Genomic DNA, 22,710 nt, shown 5'->3' on the forward strand with positions numbered 1-22,710 from the left:
TTTCTGTCAAAAAACTCTTATCTTTCTTTCTAACATTGTGAAAGAGTTCACTCTCTCCTGGATAATATTTTTTTTGTCTAATCTTTTTTCTTTCAGGATGTTCTTGAATGAATGAATACAATTTTATTGTACGTTACAAAAGTACAAGAAAAAGGAAAATGTGATTGTTTTTCATATACAATTTGGCGGCCTTATCGTTACATAGCAATCTCTTCAGCTACAACGACAACGTATAGTGCGCGCGTGCTTCTTCTAGAAGCATCAGGAACTAGTGAAAATCTAATTCTATTGTCAATATTTCATTATCTAAAACCGTTCTTGTTACCTCAAATCTATCGTAGAAAACGATTAAGGGTGTGCGTTTAATATGACTAGCAGACTGTGAGCAGGCTCGCCTGTTAAGGGTTATCCTTAACAGGCGAGCCTGCTACCATCTTAGACCGCATCACCACCAGGCTCACCTGGTGTAAAGTTAGCATCACTTGTAAAGTTAGCTAAAACCTCACCCGGTGGAACAAAAATAACATTCGGTAGACTACATAATTTAAAAATTCCTTGCGACGATTTTATAAAACGACGTTAATAAAATTAACGTCGTTTTATAGAATTCTCAATTTTTTTCATCAAAAGTCTTATCGTATAAAAATTCGGATATGATCAGAATTTAACACAAAACATAAAATAAAAGTCCTGAAACACCCAATCCAATCGATTAAACAGGGACCAATCGATTCCTAACGGAAGTATCCTTGGACCTCGGTTCTGCCGTTGTTTACCCGGAGTAGATAAAAATGTATGCAAACAACATTCCAAGTTAGGTGTATTTTGGATTGAGCTTAGATTGAACAGGACCGCTCTATCTACCAAGGCTATGTTTTTGGAACATCGGTTGGTAACCTTGGACTAGGCCATTTGTAGACGTGACTATCTTGAAAATCTGAGCAGGTAGGTAACCTACTTAAGTAAATAGTGTAAAAGCGGACGAACATTGAACTTGTCGATATTTTTTATAAAGCTGTATTAACAGACCCATGCAATAAATCAATGGACACAGGTAGGTACTTAACTACCAGTCGAACCGAGGAGGTAATTGCTTAATGGATTCGACATTGGCTTTTTATCAAACGGAACTTATACCAGACTTATACCAGTGGCAAGTGTATAATGGGTACCATGTCATGTCAGTTACTTACTATTGTTATTTCTGCAAATGTAATAAATTAAGTATTTAATATTTTCTACAAAATACAATGTTAAACTCTGGCTTGAATACTTAATGCATAATGAATAAAAAACTAAAATGGCTACGGAAAGGGTTACATACTAAACTGCTTTATAAGAATATATAAAAGAGACCGTTAATTTTAGTATTGGGTTTATCTGTCGCTTGAAATAATTAAAGTATATAGTTTAATTTTTATTATGAAAAAATAAAAAGACTTTTGAAGGCTCTCAAGTTTTAGCACGACAAATGTATAAGCAAGGCCATCGGAACTTAAGGAATTTTTCTTACGTAATATATCACTTGAAAGTAAATTTACTGGTCAGGGAAGTAAAATTAAACACAATCTTGATTTGTGCGAGTATTGTATTCACTAAAACATATTTTTACAAAAAGTCGATGGCAAGAAATAAAATTATTTGTATCACTATTTGTTGTGCTCTAGGCACTTTAATTGCTCCAAATGTAAGCTAAAATAAATAATTAATTATAATCGAAAAGTTTAAATTGTAAATCTTATGAGTTAAGTTTCAAGATTAATTAATAATTCTAAATATTCTAAAATGCCTAATACCTATATTCATAAAGATTATTTTTACAAATTCATTTACAAGTTAATTATGAAATCATAGCCGTCTAATTCCATTACAAAATATAAACAATATCGTCTCTACATTTACGTTCTAGTTTATAATAATCACGACTTGTTCACTAACGTAATATCTATAACTTATGCGGTGGAAAATCAAGTGTTGTATACGTTGGTCTACCTCTGGGAACAGGAGGTCGTCTTACTCTTGGGTGCGTTTTACCACCTTCATTACCTGCATTTATTCCCGATTCTCCTTCCTCGGGCAAATATGGCGCTCTGGGATTTAAAACAAGTGCTTTATAAGATGAATGAGAATCCGCAATACTCCTGCCATCACCCTCATCCCTTCTAGAAAGTTCTGAGAATGGAGATACAGATCGCTTTTCTACTCCGCTCGACCCCACTGTATCGTCCTTTGGTTTTAAATCATATACGTTCTCTTCTTTTCTCTTGGGTTCGATGTCTTTCTTGAACTTACTCTTGCGTTCTATTATTTCTGCGGTTGTCAAATCTGAACTTTGGATATCGGTCTCTAAAGGAGGTGCTGATAGCCAAGGTCGAGAAGCGTTTCCACTACACCACCTATCTTCTGATTCACTGGACTCTCCGAGTAGACCTAATTTTTCTAAATTCTGCAGAAGTAAATTTTCACTCGAACTGGCAGTTCTCATTTCAGTCTTTGAATCTTCAGACAAAAGCAATTCTGCTAGTGGTGGGGCTAGACCTAATCCTATATTTCTCTCATGGTAAACTTCTGATATAGTAGGAGTTAGTTCTCCACTCATATGTCGTACTTGTGCCATAGAGTCGCGACTGTTCGTACCCATTTTAGGTCTCGGAGCTCTCTTTGATGTTGATGGTTGATTCATCGTTTGGTCTGCTTTTTCATCATCAGCTCGCCGAGTTTGCGCTGATGCTAAATCGTAAAATGCGTCTAAATATCTTTGATGGGGATGTTCCGGACGTCTACGTAAGACTGTGTCATGGCCAGAACTTTCCCAATCGGAGTCATCTGTTGAAGGAGGTCGTCTTGTGTACAGAGTTCTAATTTTGGTTTGATGAGCCAACGCCAAAGATACGTCTCTCTGAGGTGCTGTGGAGTTTGGAGGTGCAGCTGCAGGCGGTGATGGGGTGAAGGCGGCATCACTTTCACCTCTATACCTGGGTGGTGGGGGTGCAGGAGGCGGGGCTGTTCTGCCATCAGGTTCACCACGACCAACTTCAGCTGCGGAAGATGTGCCGCGAACGTACATTGTGAAAGCACCTCCACAAGATCCTAAAGGCAACGGAGGAGGTGGAACGGCTGAGCCGCTTTCTTCTGTAAAAGAAAAGTAGATTATTATAATTATTGAAAAAAGTTTGACAGGTAAATCACATGAACATACTATATACAACTTACGTCTATGTTGTCTCGGTGGTGGTTCGCCATCGGAATGTGGTTCTAAGTCACCATCATCTATAGATGCCAAGGATTCAACGCTTGAGCTAGACTCCAAACTAAGACTACGTGGCGCCTCCTGCGTATCTGTTGAAATTGTCATTAAAAATACTTTTATTATCTGTACAGAGTTATGAAATAATGCGACAAAACAACGTCAACTATTTAAGTGAGGTAATAAGAAGTCTTACCAAAGAGAGCAAGCAAAGCCTGCAAAACAAACTGTATGTGGCGTCTGTTAGCTGTTTTGCCCGTCCGTAGAGTAACTTCATCTTGACCAACCTCAGCCAAGTCGAAGCCGAGGGAGGCCAAAAGTTCGTGACAGCCGTTGACTCGCCATAACCTAAACGTAATAATCAAATGCTTGACTTAAATTTCATTTCATTTCATTTCGTTTTAATCTTTTTCATTTAAAATCCGTCAACAGACTGTGATGGATAGTCGAGGATTCCTATGATATCCTTCTGGTATGAAACTCTAATCATAAAATTAAAAACGGAAAATTATTCTATTGGAAAATAATTCTAACTTAGAACCTACCTGACATTAACAGCAACCTCAATTGTCTCACTTTCAGAACTTTTCACGGAGAATTGCGATATAACAGACCGAACTACGCCAATTATATCGTCTGCTACATCACTACCGTTCGATAGAAGTTTCGATAATGCTTGCAGCGTTGTTGGAGTTAATCCTGAAGGGAAAAAATAATATTAAAAAGTTCTTTAGCAGACAGTATTGATTTAAACTTTAATCTGAATAATATTTAGGCATAAATAAATTTCCGCAAATATTTTAAAATTAATAAAACATGCAATCATTCTTACCCAACAAAGCTTGAAGACTGGCCGAGCACTGTGTTAATCTTTCTTCAGGATCACTTTGGGGGAAGAATACACTTGAGGGTATGCCGTTCGCTGCTGGTTCAAATCTGTTAAGAAAAGTAAAGCATTTGACATCCTTTTTCCACTTTTAAAAATTCAAAATATACAACAAATAAATATACTACGACAATACACAAATCGCCATCAATCCCCAAAGTAAGCGTAGATTGTGTTATAGGTACCTACTGCGATGACTGATGAATATTTTAATGAATAAATACCCATAATATACAGATAGCACCCAGCCACTGAAAAACATTCATATTCATCACACAAATATTTTCCAGTTGTGCGAATCGAACTCACTACCTTGGACTCAGAAAGAAGGGACGCTGCCCTCTGCTCCAATCGACTGGCAAACCGTTTGACTTTTCATTTTATATATTTTGCACTTTATTCGCCTTTTCAACCATTTTCAAACTTATTTATAATTTGCAAATGGTTGATTTGTTTCTCGAATATTAAATACTAACTGTACTAACTAGTGTTCTTCATCCGCATTTATCATTGGTTTTTTTACAAATTCCGTGGGAACTGTTTGTTTTCCTGGGTTTATCCTACTCTTCGTCTTTTCAATTTACTATTTGCCAAAATTCAAGTTCATTGGTTGCTTATTTAGGGCATAAACGAATTACAAATAAACACACTTTCGTATTTAAAATATAAGTAAGGATATTATTATTATAATTGTTGGCTAATGACTGATAGTTCAAAATAACTTTCCAAACATTTCCAAAACAGTTATTTGCTTAATCGTTTTTTTACAATATTATGTTATTTATCGCTCTGCGCTTAGAACCTAACATTTCTAAAATTATGTACATTTCAACTTCGTTGAGCGTTCGCGCCTGAATCCATAATTAGCGCCATCTTTTATTCTTTGTTTTTTTATGGAGGGTAGAGGTAAGGAGAGTCATCTTATATGGGATAAAAGTTGAAAAAGTGTCCAGTTGTTGCGCTAAATAACAGTTCAAAAATCCTCCACAATGGCGCTGGTGGATGCACAGGGTATGGTATGAATGTAGCAATCGTAGATGAATTGAAGTATGCCGAGTTAAAAAATTTAATGTCATTATCGACTAAAGTAGTTAATTATTGAGAATTTCAACAACTTACGTTGTACAAAATATTGTGGTAAATATAACCTTACTTCCTTGTATCTCTATACTTCCTTGTTTATTTTTCAAGCCTACTCTAACAATATTTATATTTGGCGCTTCTTTTAAGAGTTACCCTGATGCAAATGTGGCGCCATCCTAATTTAATACATTTTGACGACACTTTTTCATATACACAGATGACTCTCCTTACCTCTACCCTCCATAGTTTTTTTGTTCTTGGCATAAAAACCAAAGAGAACACAAACATACCATTTATATTCAAGCTAATATAAATTACTTAATTATTGTTGTAAATAATCTATATTAAATAACAATTAGGTAAATTTAAATATAAAACGCCATACTTCATATAATGATCTTAATTAATATTACTTTATTGAAATAATATCATAAACGTAAATAATGTAATAACATGTTAAATAGCGCTAACATAACTTACCTAAATCCAACACTCATCAATAGTTCCCGCCAACCTGTGGTAGTCCCAGCTTTGTTCTCGATGCTCTTTTGTGTTGTGTACATTGCATTTTTCTGTCCTCTTACTATCCGTTGGAGAGATTTTTCAACCAAGTGTAAGCAAACTCGTAATGCATCCCTGATGAAATTAAAGTATTTAAAATATTTTGTATGGGAATTGAATGTGCATTCGTTAAGGAGAGTCAGTAGATTCTTTCTAAATATCTTATGGGGAATTTAAGAGAAGAGAAGACTCCTTTTTTTAGCACTACAAGTGATGAGGCAGTGTTAGATGATAACGGGCTAGATGATGCAAGGGGACTGACAGTTATATTAAACCCATATCCCTAGGCGATATTTACGCGGCATCGTACTGCAACGCTTAGTCACAATGCCACACGTATTTGTGGATAGAGTATAAGCTAGTCACACCTGAAGCTTCCCATAAGACCAGACCTAAGATTTTTTCTTTTTAAATTTCTGGTACCGTTGATCTCCCATTTATGAGGTTAACGTAAAATGGGGGTGTGTGTGATAAATTCCAAGTGTAACGAAGGAATGTACACTAACTCCCGATCGTAGCGACAAAGCGTGCGATACTAGAATCCGTAGTGTAGCTAGCGTTAAGGCACGTAAGGCATTGTTAAGCGAGTGGTGTAAAATGTATTCTTTAGGGTGATATTTATTACCTGCATTTGTCTGGAGCGGCTAGCAATTCACATAGTGCTTGACCCATAAGGGCGACTTTGTTGCTCAGGCGTACATTAGCTCCTAATAGAGCTAGGCCAGCCCAATGTGCAGGATGCGAAAAGTGTTTCGTGTGACGAACTGTCTGCATGGCATCTCCAAGAGCTCTAAAAACGAGAACATTATATATAATGGTGGTCATACAAGAGTATGACCACCACTAGATTTCCAAAATCGTTATAAGAATAACGATCTTGGAAATTACTGATACTAAGTATATCATGACCGCATGATTAATCAAAATTTTACCTTGGTGTTAATGATGAAGAATTTAAAAAGAAAAAAACTCACTTTGCTACCCTGCTTCCCTGTAAAAGCGCTGAATACAACGCCCTGTATAAAATCTTTGTCGCAGTGTCCTGAGGAGAAGGCCATAGAGTGACTAATATAGCTTGAGCTCCAGCAGCTAAGAAAGCTCTGCATAATCGAGAAACACCATCTCCGGCTTGCGTTACTGATTCTGGATCATCTGAATCCTGCAGCGCTGCACTTGATGGAGCACATGAAATTACCACCTGGAATTTAAAAAATTACATTTATTTAAATATTAGTCTGAGTAATTATAATTTAAAGTTTTTAAAGTTTAAAGCATACCAGTCTAGCGGTGATTTTCAAGTTCATAATTTCAGCTGCAGTCAACATAAACTCAGAGGCGGGTGGCAATTCTTCGTTACTTGGAGGTAGTTCGGCATCTGTTTAAAGAAAGTATCATAATTAAAACAACTGTTACAAAACAAAACAAAACATCTAGTAAAGCTTAGTAAATTAACTCTTGGATCGCGATGGCGACTCTGAGTTATCATTAGGTCCTAGTATGCAGGACTCAGGAGCGCAGTTGACAAGTGGCAACTAGTGTTGATGATGACGAGTCACTACAAACAGGCAGACTTGACGTTTCAAAAGTTCTTATATTAGGCCTACTTGAAATAAATGAATTTTGAATTTTGATGATGATGATGTTTCATGTATAGTGCTTGACATTGTCCACATGCGCGTTTGACTTTGTAACTAGATCCAAATACCAAAAAACTAACTAACGCGGATACTTACTGTCTTCTTCATTTTCCGTTGATGTATCTACAACTCCACTACCAACGCTAGTATTCAGTAGCCGCTTGGCTTGCGAATCCACCTAAAAAATACAATTAATAGTTAAATAATAATAAATAAAGGCATGTTTTTGGTATAAATCACTTAATTTAGATAGGTTCATAGATAGTTTAAAACACTTTATAGCACACAAAAAAAGAAACAAAATAAAAGACAACTTTATAAATTTAAACAAATATTATTATGCAAAGGCGGTATTATTGCTATAGCTTCGGGAAAGTTATTTAAGGTAGTAGAGGGTAGCGGCGCAATATATAAATATGAATACATACTAAAATAATATATACTAATACAATATATATACGTATAAAATAGTAATGTAAGAATAATCGATACAATTTTATAAACTTTAGTGGCTATTGGACAAAATTGTTCGAGACTATATTTAAATATATTTAAGGATTTAGATCAATTTACCACTTCTCCGGGACTGAGAACGATGCCAGGAGTTTTCCAGCAGATGTGTGTGGCAAAGTGGACGCATTCTGCTTGTGGGAGTTGAGCCAGGACTGTTTCCTTTGATGCCTGAAAAATAAATTTAGTTTTCAAACAAACAATAATAAATGTTAGAGCTATTGAAATGAATATAAGAAGAATATAACCCATAGGTTACCGAAATTTTAGTTATAGCTGTGCATATAGTCAATTAGTGTACCTGGTAGTCAGTTAGTGGTGTTACACGTAGCATATCTGCGACCAGCTCTGCTTCCTTGAGTAGCGCATGCGCTGCTCCCCAACGCACGCCCACTACCAGGCATCGCATGCCCGCTTCTGCGTTGTTAGCATTTGCACCACCTGCGTTGATGACAGATTAATTAATTAATTTATTTATACTCTTTATTTGCACACAAAAGATACAGAAGAAGAATAAAAAAAAACACAGACAGAAGCAGTATACAAAATGCGGCCTTATCGCTTATTAGCGATCTCTGCCAGGCAACCTTAGGATAAGGAAACAAAAGTATAACAATCTGTTATTCTTTTGTTTTCCTTACATAACAGACTGCAGGTTGTGCATAATAAAAAAAAATACTAATAACTATTTACTAATACTTGAACTAGATTACACAATTAAAATCATACATAATATAATAAATATAAAAAAAAAACAAAAATGATAATCAACTAATATATATTTTAACAAATCATACATTAATAACAGTACAAGTCGTCTTTAATGTAAACTATAGTGATGTTTGACAGATTTCGTAAATATATCAAGTAGACTTTCTTTTGGCGATTGTTAATGTTAAGTACTCATAATTAATCTTATGTTATTGATCCATAACAACATTTTAGTGAGTTTCAAAGTTTCTACCTTGACAACAGTTAAAAGTTGGGTTAATAAAGTAACGATTAGACAAAGTGATCCAAACGCATACCGAGTGCATACCTTTGTCGGTGACAGAATATAAGGTCAACTATATTGTTACCATTGTTTTGATTTTCCACTGATCGTAATAGGTTTATGAACTTACCATGTTCAGGATGCGGTTTAGTCCTCACGTGACGAGTGTGTCTGAGCGGACGTAGTGCTGGAGCAACAAGAAGGGAGTATCGCTCGCATAAGGGTTCTGTATCTGTGGTACCACGCAATGCTCCCCAGGGGCATGCGTACAGAGCTCCTTCAACCACGAGAGATATCTCACGTCGACCTCCACATCCACGACGACCGTGTGTTGCTACAAATTATATATTATTTGGATTATTTCTAAAATGTATGTCGATAATGTTGAAGGAAACCTTCTTAACGCTTTAAATTAAATAATATTAACTATTGTTTCATTAGGTTACCATTATTATTATTGCAGGAAGCCGGTAGCAGATCTTCGAATGGCGCAATAAGCATCTGATATAATGAGTTGAGGCATGGAGGGCCTTGCCATGAGGGCTGCTTCTTTCTGGGCCCATGCACACTGGATCTAAAATAATAACAAGTTATTTAGCAAGCTGAAATTTAGGAGGAGAATTCTCTGGAGAAAGTTATTTTTTACCTTGTAGAGCCTTGAAGGCTGGCTACCGAGCCAGCAACTGAACCACCAACAGAACCTACACTGAACAAAGAGCTCAGTGAATAGTTCGAAGAATTTAACAGATGGTTTCGTGTAACCTAAAACATTACAAAAAATGTATAAAGTACAGAAAAAAACTATAGCTACAAAACACTTTCAGTGTAAGGTACTTCTTTGAGAGTTAATAGCATATACTAACCATCCTTGCAAGGCCTGTACTTGGACGATCATCTGGGTCCCACTGATCGTCTTCTCTTCGATCGGCAGATGTTTTCAACCAAGCGGACCACTCCTTAATCCATCTTTCTAATTTGCCTGCACCTTTGTACGAAGAAAAAGGTTTAGGTCAAAATTCCTGTAAATTGTATTCAACCTGATTTTAGTATGATAATAATGAAACTCACTTGTGTTTGTTTGAAGATCGTCAGGACTTATATCTGGGAGACTATTATCGCCGTCTTCTGATTGATCAAGTAGGCAGGTTTGGTGGAATCTCAGAATACCTAAAACAGCACAGTTATCAATAAACCTGCAACGATTTTGAATGGACGTAGGATTACTGGTAGAGTTTTTCATTTAAGTAGGTTTACCTTTATGAGGTTGAAGCAACCAAGAGTATAACCTTCCAGCTGCGATGCTGTAATACAATACGGGAGCTTTCTGCTTATTCACTACTTCCAGGACTTGATCTACAGTCGATGGACTCCATAATTCTGTTCGATCCTTGGTGACGTCTTCATTGAGGTTCCTACTAACCAAAACAAAATCCTGGTCAAAAAAAGACTTCAAAGCCTTTAGTTTCAAATATATGAATGTTCAAAAAAATACTTAAGCAGGGAAGTTTGATGAAGAGGAAGGTGTATTTTAAATATTTACCTTTGGGCAGTATGTAACTCAAGATTTGCTTGGTTTAAAGCACTAGTTTGTTTGTCTGTGACGTTGTCTAGTAAACGACACCGTCCACGTTCAGCGACTACAAGCGCTTCATGATGACGTCCAAGTTCTAGAAGAAAACATTCAATTTATTAAACGTACTTACCACCCAAGTCCATCCATGGCTGTGAGTAAAGAAATAAATTATATAAACTTACCAATAAGAACTCTTTGAAGGGCATGGTGTGTTGAGGTATGCAAGGCGATGGTTTTCTTGTCCCTGTGCTTTTCATTACCAGATTCTAAGACTGTTAGTGCCCCATGTAGCTGTTCCTTTGCCTCTTCTAATTCCCCTGAGGCCCAAAGTGCAAAACCAAGCCTGTGACGCACTCGAGCCTGAATAAGTGATTAACATTTAAGATATTTGATCTTGAATTCATTCATAAAAGGTTTCTATCACGGGGTTTATGTTGAATTAAAATAAAATGTGAAATTCATTAGACTTTTAAATCGAATATTTATTCCATTCTTACCTCTTCATCTGCGTCAGCAAGTCCTTCAGTAGCGGCAAGTGCCTGACGTAAGTAAGACACTGCACTACCACAGGCACCCATCGCAAGATGTGCTCGACCAAGATCCGCTAATGCGTTGGCTCTTCCACGTGAATCGCCTAATGTAATCGAAAAAAATGGAACGTTTTAGTTTTGATAATTGTTGAGTATTTGACAGAAATGCAATAGTAACGGTAGTAACGTACCAGCAGCTGTCGCGTGTCGCAGACGTGACTCGTGCCATCGTGCTGCTTCAGCCTGTGCACCAAGCGCCGCGTGAGCTGCGCCCAATCCACCACATGCTCGAGCCTGGCATATGAAACAATAATAAGTTCCTGGTAATAAAAATAAGGAGCGGTGATAGCCTAGTGTTTAGGACTTCGGCTTCACTTTCAGGGGGCTGAGTTCAAATCCCAGCACGCAGCAGCTTCTTTAATTTATGTACGTCTTAAGTCCTTAAAATAACACTTGCTTTAACAGTGAAGGAAAACATCGTGGAGAAACTTGCAAGGATTCTCAAAGACGTGTGAAGTCCACCATTATGCACTTGGTCAGCGTGGTGGACTACGGCCTAAACCCTTCTCATTGTACTCGTGCCTTGTATTGCCGTACTGCCGGTATTGGGTTGATATGATAATTTAAATAAATTTGTTAAATAATATTACTTCGCACATTCAATCAATTCATTATTTTCGCCTATCCAGTTATATTTATCTTACTTGCTGTCAACTGTGTATTACCTGTAAATGTGTGAGCCCAAGTCTATGAGCTAGTTCAAGCTCCGTTCGATGATGCCTAACAGCAGCTGCATGGTCGCCGAGAGCGTGATGTGCTACACCGAGTGTATGACAAGCTTCTGATTCCATTATTTGATTATTCAATTCCCTAAAAAATATTCGAGCATAGTTATTTCGGTGTTAAGATCTCTAATATTTTAGACAATTTACTACAACTTCAGGTTCGGTTACTTACTTGGCAATACTCTTTTGATGCTCTAAACAAGAGACGGCTTGTTCAAGATTATTAAGAGCAATGTGTAAGGCACCAAGTTCTCCATAAGCCTGCGCCTTTGCCTCAGGTATGCCTAGTTCGTGAGATACTACAAGTCGTTTCTCGAGACACACAAGAGCTTGTTGAAGATTGCCAACTGATCTAAATGATAAAAAAAAACAAATACAATTGCAACGAATCGAACTGTTTAGCTAACTTAATATTGTTTTTTAAATTGACTCACTTATGACTTAGTCCGAGTCCCCGGTATGCTCTTTCTTGTTCCCTCGTATTATCTAATTTAAGTGCTGCAGCTAAATGTTGTTCATGGTATTTCGCTGCTTCATCGGGATCACCGAGAGCATCGTAGCAATCTCCAAGTGAACCAAGTGCTCTTGCTTTATCAAGCTGGCAAGTTGGTGAGTTCACACGCTCTAATATCGCTAATTGCTGGAAATAAATATTTGATCTCTTTATAAGATTTTATACTATTGCATAAATTACTTATTTTTATCAAAAACTATACTTACTTGCTCCAAATAGCCAATAGCATCTTCATAGTGGCCCATGTTGAGTTTTGCAATACCAAGGTTTCCATAAGCTTGAGCTTCAAGGGCACAGTCTTGAAGTTCTTGAGCCCTCTCCAGTTGCTCCTAAAATAATATCCAGACATTAGTAAACTATATTGCGATTATGCTTTAATTTGTAAAACGTTCATTTTATACGGATTTTTTAACATACCCGATAGCATCTAGCTGCATGAGAATAATGCCCCAATGCCATATGTACGGCACCTAAATGAGAATGTGCTCTTGCTTCGCCAGCTGCATCGCCCGCCTCTTGACGAAGGGTTAATTCCTTGAATCAGATTAAAATTATTACCGTCAGTACTTTTAATGTGTATGAGCTAACTTAATGTAATATTAATACCTGTGTATGGTGTCCCAAGGCTGCGTCTAATCTTCTCTGTAATCTACGCGCCAATCCTAATGCCCCACACGCTGCAGCTTCCAGAGATCGATCACGAGCCTAAAAAGAAGTTAATGTGTAGTTATCAGTTATATTCGATTGTAGCTGGATAGTACTTTGATAGTATTAAATTACTGGGTGTTGTATATACTAACTTGTCTGGCAAATCCAAGTTGTCTTTGATACATTTTGACCGCTTCTTCCACGTCTCCCATTTTAATTAAAACATCCCCGATATTCCCAAGTGCTCTAAATTTCCCTTGTAAATGTTGCGTCATGTGAGCTATAGCCAAAAAGTATTTCTGGCATTCTAGCGCAGTTTCAAGATTGCCTAGTGCGAGGTGTGCTAGGCCGAGGTTGCAATATGCTCTTCCCATGTTCATTTTGTCTTGTAGATCCTTCGCTAGTGATAAATCTTGGTCGTAGTATCTGAAAAAAAAACAGTTACATATTTGTATTTCTGAGATTTACTTGTTTGTAGTGGATAAAATATTTGAACGAGAACGTTAACATAAATATTACCTTACGGCCTCCTTATAATTTCCTAGACAATAATGAGCGTATCCTAAGAAGTGACACGCTTTTGCTTCGGCAATAACGTCTCCAAGCTCTTGAGAAAGCATTAGATGTTGCTCATAGTATGGCACCGCTTGAGCGAACTCTCCTCTTGATGATAAGCAATTTCCAAGATTAAGTAGAGCGCAAGCTTCTCCTGCCGCGTCTTTTAGTTCGCGTGCTATACCTTAAAAAGAAACATTTTTTTCCAGTAAATCTTCAACGAAGTACAAAATAAACAACGATAAGTTAGTGCTTAGCTTTAATCACACATAGTAAATGATAATGAAGTTTTGCTTAAAAAAGGGCATCATTAACTGTCATTTTTATAGAGGTAACTTTGCTTGCTTTGTCTTAAATTTCCACGACAGCTAGTATGTGAATCTTACCTAAATGTGCTCTATAATGAAATAACGCCATATCATGCGCTCCTAATGCTTGGTAAGCAACAGCCAGATTGCCATGTGTGGAGGCTTCGGAACTCCGATCGTGAACCTCTTTAGATATCGTCAGTTCTTGTTTATGGTACTTAATGGCTTGTTCATAAAAGCCTGCCGCTGAATACGCATTACCGATATTGCCGTAAGCCCGCCCCATGCCGGCTTTATCCTGGAAGTGAATGTTTGTTTAAAATTTGCGTTCCTTTCTTATTTGTTATTTTTACCTTATTGTTATTACTTACCTGTAGTTGTCTAGCGATTGATAAATGTGCCTGATGTAACTTAAGTGCTGCGTCGTGTTCACCTAGCAATTGGTATACGATACCTAAGTTCGAGCATGCTCGACCTTCACCGATCTGAAAGAATATGTTGGGATAAAAACCAAAAATCAGCTCATTAAGTTCAGAAATTCAAAATGATGAAGATATTGTCTAACCTTATCCCTGGCCGCTAAAGCGACGTCTAGCTGCCTTTCGTGCCATTTCTTAGCTTGTGCGTAATCACCAGCACACCTTTAAACAAAACCTGTTTAAGTTCCAGATCATTTGGAATGTTGATGTTATGCCTTAAAAAAAAAAGTTTGTACCTTGCTGCATGTCCTAAACCGGCGTAAGCTCTAGCTTCAATCGCTCTGTCACCTAGATTTTGAGCTATTCTCAAAACATTTTCATGGTACGCAATTGCTTGTGTAAAGTTACGCCTATAGTGGTATGACGAGCCGAGGTTTGAGTAAGCTCTCGCTTCTTCCACCTGTGAAGTTTAACATAATTTGATTATTTAAGTTTGCGTTCTAGTAATTTTTAACTACTTCATTAATAAATAAGTATTTTAAATCTATTTTACCTGATCTCCCAATCTCCTCGCTAATCTTAAGTGCTGGGTATGGCAATCGACCGCGGAGTCAAATTCGCCCATAGCTAAATATACAGCTCCGACATTGCCTATTTCTCTAGCTTCTTGCAGTCTATCTCCCATCTGCTTAACCAGCTGTACACATTGTTTGTGACTAGCCAGAGCATTCGGGTAGTCGCCAATTGCTGTGTAGACATGACCTAAAGAGGTCAACGCCGCAGCAGCTGCTTGCGTGTCCTGTGAAACATATCATAACATATATATCAAACATAACCTATAATTTGTAAATATAATAACAATATATTTATGTAAAGTAAAATTTGTAAATATTTGAATTGCATGTAATTTTTTTAAATTTATAAATTTGATATTTCCTCCAAGTGTAGGTAAAAATAGAATAATTAACATTATAAAAAATATATAAATTAAAGTTAAACAAATTACATAATTATGCTAATAAGGGGAGAGTGATGCTGATAGCCTATTTTACACAAATCCCTAAACTTAAGTGATAGATACAGAAGTAGTACTAATCTTATCTACAGAATGAAATGTATAAGGTATGGCAATACTTTTAGACCTGTTCATTTAATGTGCTGTGATTTTTGTACAACAGAACTGGTCCCAATCTATGATTTGCAGGTCAGAATTTTGTCAAAATACACAGGCTTTTAACTATAATAATGATGATCATCATCATTTTCATTGTTGGACTATGTATTTCATTAGTACATTTTAGGTGAATGAGGCAAGTATTGTTATAAATGTGATGGTATATATAATACACCATTTCCACAATATTACAATTTTACCTACTTTATATTCAGACCTACGAGGGTTAAAGTAAGCGATAGAAATAAAAACAAATAAAAGATGATTAGAATGCATCGCATCCTTTTCAACGAGGAAATGGAGGGACAAAGGGAAAAAAACGTTCGACGACAGACCGCCAATAGGGCCATTGTCTCGACGAAATAACCTAGTGATGTGAAAAATTTGTTACTAGAAATTCATTCAAAATTTTTATCTGTACGTTTAAATAACTTGAAACGAAAAATTGTATGGACTGAAATGCATTAGATGCTAATATAAAACATCTAAAAAATCTAAAAAAAAACATTCATTTTTGTACCTTCTTACTGTAGACTAGCAGACATTGAATTTAAAACGTAACCATGTCTTAGGGGTATGATATGATGAAAAATAAAACTTTTTTAACCCATTCAAAACTCACCATAAATACGATTTTTTTTTTAATTTTAAATATTGAATTCTATGGTAAATGTTCGATATAAGGAAACGCCATTTTACTTACAACTTGCAAGACTTCTATGAAGTCCAAACACAAGTCGAATGAACTGTTCCAGAAATTGAACTATATTATATTTTGAACTGAACTATATAGCTATTGTAAAATGAATACAATCTGTTATATACATTTTTTTTTGAAATTTATCGTTGGGGTTTAAAAAGAGACTTAATTGCATGAGACGGATTATAGTCGATAACATCGATAGCTACATTATAGCCCTCCCTAGCGAGCCGGTTAGCCTGCAACAATCTAGCTAATTAAGTATGTGCAACATGATACGATAACATAGTGATTTACATATTGACTTGATCTCCTTTCAATGCATTTCAACTATAATACGAGAAGCTAGCTAGTTGTGTGCTCTTGAGTCCTTGTTGGTAGTCCATACAAAGTTGGTTGAATCTGTGTTATGTTACAACAAACAACAATATAAGGGGCTCAACGTAAAAATATTGCGCGACTAAAATCTTGAGTATATATTAAGCCACAAGAATTAAAGATTCTTCGATTCGAGCCATAACTAGTCCTTCAACAGCCTTATACCAACTTGCGTTATTTTTTATAATTATTGCGCAATTTTATTAAACATTTTTTTATCAAAACAATGTTCATTAGTTAGAGCGAGAATAAGTTTGTAAGGCTTTATGTTTGTTATACGTAACGTTACGTTAAGTATATTTGTGAAAATGGAAATAGCAATTTTCAGTTTAGGAGAAAATAGGGTTAAATAGCCTGCTTTGGAATAGGGTTAAATAGGCTGCATGTATCTTGTGGAAAACTTTTCTTGTGGATATACTATTGAAAAATGGTTATTCATAACTTATACATTGTAAGATCACTTTTTAGGTATCGAGGATTATAATTCTAATAATATTGAACAATAATACTGTTGGTGTATAGACATTCAGTCAGATAATCCACGCAGGCCCCGAAACTGCTAGTTAATAAATATTTATATAGCTTTTGTGTTGTTTCTCAAAAGTCGTTGTGGGCTGCGGGCAGTAAATGGAAGGAAGTGAAAAGGCGATTTCATCAATGTATCGAAATGTTTTCATCGAGTATAGTCTGTGCAGAATATCAGCAATGTCTAAAACGCCACCCGTATTCCTACATTTTTATCTGAGTCATCAATCCCGTTTTACTGGAATGCTGACTAGGAATCCAGGCCTGTATACAAGTCTACACTGCAATGTGACAATACCTTATAAAAATAACTAAATTGCACTGAGTAGATAGTACGCACGTGAAATTAATGTAGATTTCCGATACTGATATATCTCATAAAATTGCTACAAGGAGGTTAAACAAATCTCTAAATTTAACAGGTGTAAATGTAGTGTAATGTGTATGTTCTTTATTAAAAAAACGATAGCACTATTATAGACATGCCAATTTAGTTTAGAGTTATGTATGTTCAGTATTTTAGAACATAATTCTTAAATTGTGAATTTGATTATAATGTACATACATTGTGTTAAAAAAATCCCGTACGTCTCTCTTAGGCAAGTGTATACTAAAATCAGTTTTTCATTGAATTACTTATGTTTTGCATATTTTATATTTGTTTCTAATTTTTCATTGTTTTTTCTTTTAAAATTTTAAATGAATTTGCCATTTTGGCCATACTTTGGCCAACAACTACCTGTTACTTGTCTAGAAATTATTTAATCGTTTAACTTGAGAAATTTAACTTGAGACAAAAACTCAAAAATGATAAACATCCCTCATTAATCTCACTCTGCAGAAGTCAGTTTGTGCGTCCGTATTTCAAGAATGTTTAAATCACATTATATGAAGTGTAGGATTCGTAGAAGAGTGTTAGCAAGTTAAACAACTTTTAACTTGAAACATTTAAGAAACCTCTAAAGTATATAATGGTACGTAACTTAGTTTCTTAGGTTACAAGAAAAAACACCTATTTCCTATTTTTATTTAATGATATACGGATACAATAACAAGGCATTTGCGGTGGCGTGACTCGTTTCTTTCATGACGAAACGTTTTGCGTGGAATTTAAAACCGATACATAAATATTCATTTTAGCGATCACAGGAATCGTTTTAATTACATACGTGTTTCGGCGTTTATTGCCATTGAACTCGGCGAAAGGTTTTAGAGTTATGATTTTGACCCGAATGTTATTGCTGTACTGGCGTCATTTTTATTTATTACTGTGTTAGTTCCTGCAAAGCTGTAAATAGCGTTTTGATGGTAATTTATAAAAGTGTTTAATGCCCAAATTGTAACTTTTATCTTTACTAAAAAATTTCGATGTATCGTGTATTAGTTGTCCCTCGATTTATATAATTGTAAGTGATATATAATTGCAAAAAATTTAAAACATATCATCATCCGAAATTTGTAGCAGGAGGTACCTCTCTTTTTATAAGTTACTCATACCTCTCATCGAGATCTGTGGAGAACTTCTATCTCCCGCCTGCCGAAAATCCATATGTAAGGGTATAAAAAACAGAGGACTTCTTTAATCTACACAGTCAAGTCAAGCATAATATGTGTGTGGGATATTTTTTAGGGTTCTGAACCTCGTTATGGAAAAACTGATATGTTGTCTGTCTTGCTCTTGGCCGGTTTTTTACGTCATACAAATACTAATCTCGTTTTAACATTAAATCTGTAAAAGGTCCCATCAAAGAGTAGGTATAATGATTATGTTAATTTGATATGCGTAATGATCGTAAAGTTTGTGTTCATGCATAAGAAGATTTAAATTAGTTTCCATTTCAAAAGCGCAATCCTCCTAGATCTTAGGAGAAACCGCTTATATTAACTCTCGTAGTAGGCGCAGATATTACAGAATCCTTTTAGATTCAATCCCTTTACCTGATGTGCAATTCGCACCTGTCTTGCTAAGGGTTGCCAATGTATGTGAATTTAAGGAACCTTTTTTTTTGTAGAATTGTCTTTTTTGTTAGAGTTTCAAATGTTTTGTGTGGGCCGTTTGAAACACAATCAACGCTTATTTATTTCATTTTGTTTATTGTTATTATCATTATGTATTGTAAAAATATACAGACCGGACATACGTATGTACGTATGTCCGGGGTTATCTTGTCTTATTTCTATGAGATATGACGAGAAAATGGGTAGACCTAAAAAACTTGTGACGCGCATCATAGCCCTACAAGAGTCCACATCTCAGTCACTCCTAATGTAAAACACCATTGCGGTACGGACGGAACGGAAAAACCCATTTTTACGACGTGTTTTCTTTGCTTTGTGCGTTTCATTGGCCTTCATCGGACTAAACAAAGAAAACACATCGAAAGAATTTATTTTTACATTACTAGATCGTACTTTAATACTCTTGGTGCTGGCACAAGGGCTACCAAGAGGGCTGAATTAATTTTGGTCCGGCTCCTTTGAATAACACCCAAATTACACATAAGTGGCAACCCTACGCTCTGCTGGTTATTCTAGGCATTCCCTAATGAAGCGCGCGCCAGACGTGTTACTGTCAAATTATTCGCGGTTTATAAGTTCTCTACTAAGGGTATGCTTGATAGGCACATTTATTGTATAACTTATGTGAAAGTTTTTATGCATTTTTAAAAATGTATCAGAAAGGATATAAGAGTACCTATACATATATGTCTCCATGTATTTCTTTTATTTTCCTACTGTATCAAGAAATAAATATGTTATAGCAAAAATTTATAGCAAACGGTCCTCGAAGTGCAAAACCAAACTACCTTCTTTTAATTTAAATTAAATTTGTAGCAGTCTAAACCGTCCGATCTAGTATAGCAAAAACAGAAAAAAATGGTATTTAAAAAAAACTATCAATCGACTACTTTATAGGGCTCTGTTCTTTAATTTATATACCTAAAAGGTCAAAACATAACCAGGTATTCTATTATTATTTTTTTGTACTATGAATAAAAAAGTATTTTAGTGAAAGTTCACGAATTCTATTGATGCTCAAAATCAAGAATTTTTGGGATTTCGTATTATCATAAGCGGTCCCCTGCGACTTATGCGAATAAAGACTAAGCTGCGTTATTCGACTATCTCTTAGTATTTAGCCGTGTGTTTTCCTGGGATAAATATAGCCTTTGTTACTCTCTGTCCAACAATGCCAAAAATTAAGTTGATTGATAGCTAAGCGTGAAGGAAAGACAAACAAACAAACAAACACAGTTTCAAAATTCGAAATTCAAACAATGTCAAGCACTATACATGAAACATCATCATCATCAAAATTCAAAATTCATTTATTTCAAGTAGGCTGTCTGTCTGTCTGTTTGTAGTGACTCTACCATTTCGCATTTTTTCGCATTTATAATTTTAGTAGGGATTTAAAATCATTGGCTATTCATTAACCTGAGATTTCATTGGCTTGTCATGTTAGGAAAAGTAGTATTAACAGATTACGTGGGACTTGAAACACTACATTTTTACGTTATCTTAAGCTCGTATATAACTTTTGTCAATCATGCGCTCTAACGCGTTAAGATAAGAGCTTCACCGATTAAAGGATTGATTAATTGATAAAGTTCCCTGGGAAGACAAAAGAAGTACTTTCGATTAAATATTTATATTTGATTTAATATTCTTAATCAATTCAAACTTTGGCCATTTTTAGATATTGGATAGAAGCAGGCGTAAATTTAAGGAATTCCAAGATTTACAATGAACAATTCATAACAATCATTTATTGTAAGGTCAACATATCCTGAGGATGCTCTGGTTTTTGAGCAAAACGTGCGTATTTAAGCACGTTTTGCTCCGGATAGTACATGACCGGAGATCTGTTTGGTGTGGAGAAATAAGATTGAAGAAATTTTAAATTACACCGACAGGCTCATGCTTTTCACGGAGTCTAGCAAATTAGAATATTTTTTTATAGCTTGACCATTTCTCACTTACTAGCAGAGTACGCGTGTGAAAAACTGTTTTAATTTTAACAAAAGTCTTACCATATCTAACTTTTAGTAGGTGAGTATGTCCTTGCGCTTATGTACTCAGGTAATCACATTCCTTATATTTCCATTCCATTTATCCATTCTTTATAAATAACTAGATATACTTAGGTATTTATAAAGAATAACCATTCAAAAGTGTTCATAAACTCGTAGGGTATATTATACACACTACACAATAAAATGGTTGAACAAGTCCGTGCATTAGCTACGGATAAAAAATATCGTATTGCTGATAAATTCTGAGTTCGTTACAATTTCTCGGTTATTTCGAGCTCGACAGAAAGTTTTTGTTGGCGTCCATTCGCACGGAACACGTAAAATAAACATTTTTACGAGTGTTTGTTTTTTAGATTGTTCCATAATATGTGGACTCGGTAGATTCATTTTATCTTAAAGTTTATTAAACAACGCGGAATGAAATATGCCGATGAAAGTGTGGGAAAGAGGGACATTTTAATTCGAAGTAACTGCCTCGATTCACAGCATATTTATGCCGTCGGTCCGGGTTATAATCACTGTGGTAGTCCTGCTAATCCTTATCCCAATCGCAGAATCGGAGAGTGTGAGATCAACAACCTAACCTAACCTATGATGATGAGATGAAGCCAGTGGGTGGACTGACATAGGTCTCTTTAATAGACATAGAGTGACGACAGCATACTTACTTGCCTACAGGTCTTTTTATGTGATGAACTTACAACGCCTGCACAAGTTCTGATAATAAGCCCTAGGCTTTTTTTAACTAAAAGTGAGATACATGAACTACTGCCATGTTTTTTAATGCGCAACATCTCTTGGGATTTATTACGCCGGTTTTAAATGATAAACTTGATAATATCTTATATATAGACCACAATATTCATCTACGCCCGTACAGAGCTATCTATTCGTCTTTAATTTCTTTAGACAAACTTATCAGCAGATAGATATGTAGCCGGTATTTCCAGTCCCTGATACATGCTTACCCTTTCCATTTAGCGACCCTATATCAAGTGTCCGTATAAAACGTTAATTCATACGTAGGCAGGCCGATATAAAAAGAATAGTAATCCATAAACGTCATTATACTGCAGCAATAAAGAGCAATGTCTTGTGCGTTAACTGCAAATTAACATTACTGCCCGCCGGCGATTCAAAGGGATATGAGAAGATTTTACTATTTGTATTCTTAAAGTGCACGTTGGAACATCGGATTGGGGCCAACATTGGCCATGACTCTGGATGGGATCTAGTAAGTATGATTGAATTTAAGAAGTATGCCACAGTTAATATAAATATTGTGCTACGTTGCTAAGCTGCAGATGGGTGAGTGTTTGAAATGAACCAATAGGGTCGCTTGATTACCTAGCTTATCTAAGCTTAGCTCTGGTGGAAGGAAGAAGGCGGATGCTTATGGGAGCTTAGTTTATGAGCACATCATACCAACGTTAATCTGGAAGAAGATGCCTCATGGCATTAGGTTCACCTTTGAACCATATCCCATAGTGTGCAATACAATAAGAATTAAACAAACAAACGTTGGCATAGTTTTGAAGACTAGCTTTGAGACCTGGCTCTCTCACTGGCGGATAAAGCACCCTCAGACGATTAGTATAGTGTACTTTTTACATGCCTCTTCTCTTATAATGAAGCGAGGTTAAGAA

The 22,710-nt window shown here is 35.9% G+C and overlaps 1 protein-coding gene across 1 annotated transcript in view; it reads right to left on the bottom strand.

Annotated features, from left to right (window-relative positions):
• Positions 1–1,833: 1,833 nt before the first annotated feature.
• Positions 1,834–22,710, bottom strand: part of LOC120628327 (tetratricopeptide repeat protein 28) — a 74,109-nt gene continuing 53,232 nt past the window's right edge. The window contains exons 8-42 of the mRNA XM_039896644.1: positions 14,804–15,049; positions 14,547–14,710; positions 14,397–14,472; positions 14,203–14,316; positions 13,910–14,129; positions 13,488–13,707; positions 13,121–13,394; positions 12,927–13,025; positions 12,738–12,854; positions 12,527–12,649; positions 12,241–12,446; positions 11,979–12,158; positions 11,747–11,891; positions 11,213–11,315; positions 10,989–11,125; positions 10,674–10,851; positions 10,459–10,585; positions 10,173–10,330; positions 9,987–10,085; positions 9,782–9,903; positions 9,565–9,680; positions 9,365–9,492; positions 9,049–9,252; positions 8,226–8,365; positions 7,988–8,095; positions 7,511–7,592; positions 7,055–7,152; positions 6,752–6,975; positions 6,403–6,567; positions 5,697–5,852; positions 4,080–4,183; positions 3,793–3,946; positions 3,444–3,595; positions 3,214–3,339; positions 1,834–3,132 (exon numbers count right to left, since the gene is read on the bottom strand). Of these exons, the coding sequence (XP_039752578.1) occupies positions 1,946–3,132; positions 3,214–3,339; positions 3,444–3,595; positions 3,793–3,946; positions 4,080–4,183; positions 5,697–5,852; positions 6,403–6,567; positions 6,752–6,975; positions 7,055–7,152; positions 7,511–7,592; positions 7,988–8,095; positions 8,226–8,365; positions 9,049–9,252; positions 9,365–9,492; positions 9,565–9,680; positions 9,782–9,903; positions 9,987–10,085; positions 10,173–10,330; positions 10,459–10,585; positions 10,674–10,851; positions 10,989–11,125; positions 11,213–11,315; positions 11,747–11,891; positions 11,979–12,158; positions 12,241–12,446; positions 12,527–12,649; positions 12,738–12,854; positions 12,927–13,025; positions 13,121–13,394; positions 13,488–13,707; positions 13,910–14,129; positions 14,203–14,316; positions 14,397–14,472; positions 14,547–14,710; positions 14,804–15,049 (6,252 nt within the window). The 3' untranslated portion in view covers positions 1,834–1,945. The remainder of the gene's footprint in view (positions 3,133–3,213; positions 3,340–3,443; positions 3,596–3,792; positions 3,947–4,079; positions 4,184–5,696; positions 5,853–6,402; positions 6,568–6,751; positions 6,976–7,054; positions 7,153–7,510; positions 7,593–7,987; positions 8,096–8,225; positions 8,366–9,048; positions 9,253–9,364; positions 9,493–9,564; positions 9,681–9,781; positions 9,904–9,986; positions 10,086–10,172; positions 10,331–10,458; positions 10,586–10,673; positions 10,852–10,988; positions 11,126–11,212; positions 11,316–11,746; positions 11,892–11,978; positions 12,159–12,240; positions 12,447–12,526; positions 12,650–12,737; positions 12,855–12,926; positions 13,026–13,120; positions 13,395–13,487; positions 13,708–13,909; positions 14,130–14,202; positions 14,317–14,396; positions 14,473–14,546; positions 14,711–14,803; positions 15,050–22,710) is intronic.

This window comes from Pararge aegeria, chromosome 12, assembly GCF_905163445.1.
Source record: "Pararge aegeria chromosome 12, ilParAegt1.1, whole genome shotgun sequence".
NCBI classification, from domain to species: domain Eukaryota; kingdom Metazoa; phylum Arthropoda; class Insecta; order Lepidoptera; family Nymphalidae; genus Pararge; species Pararge aegeria.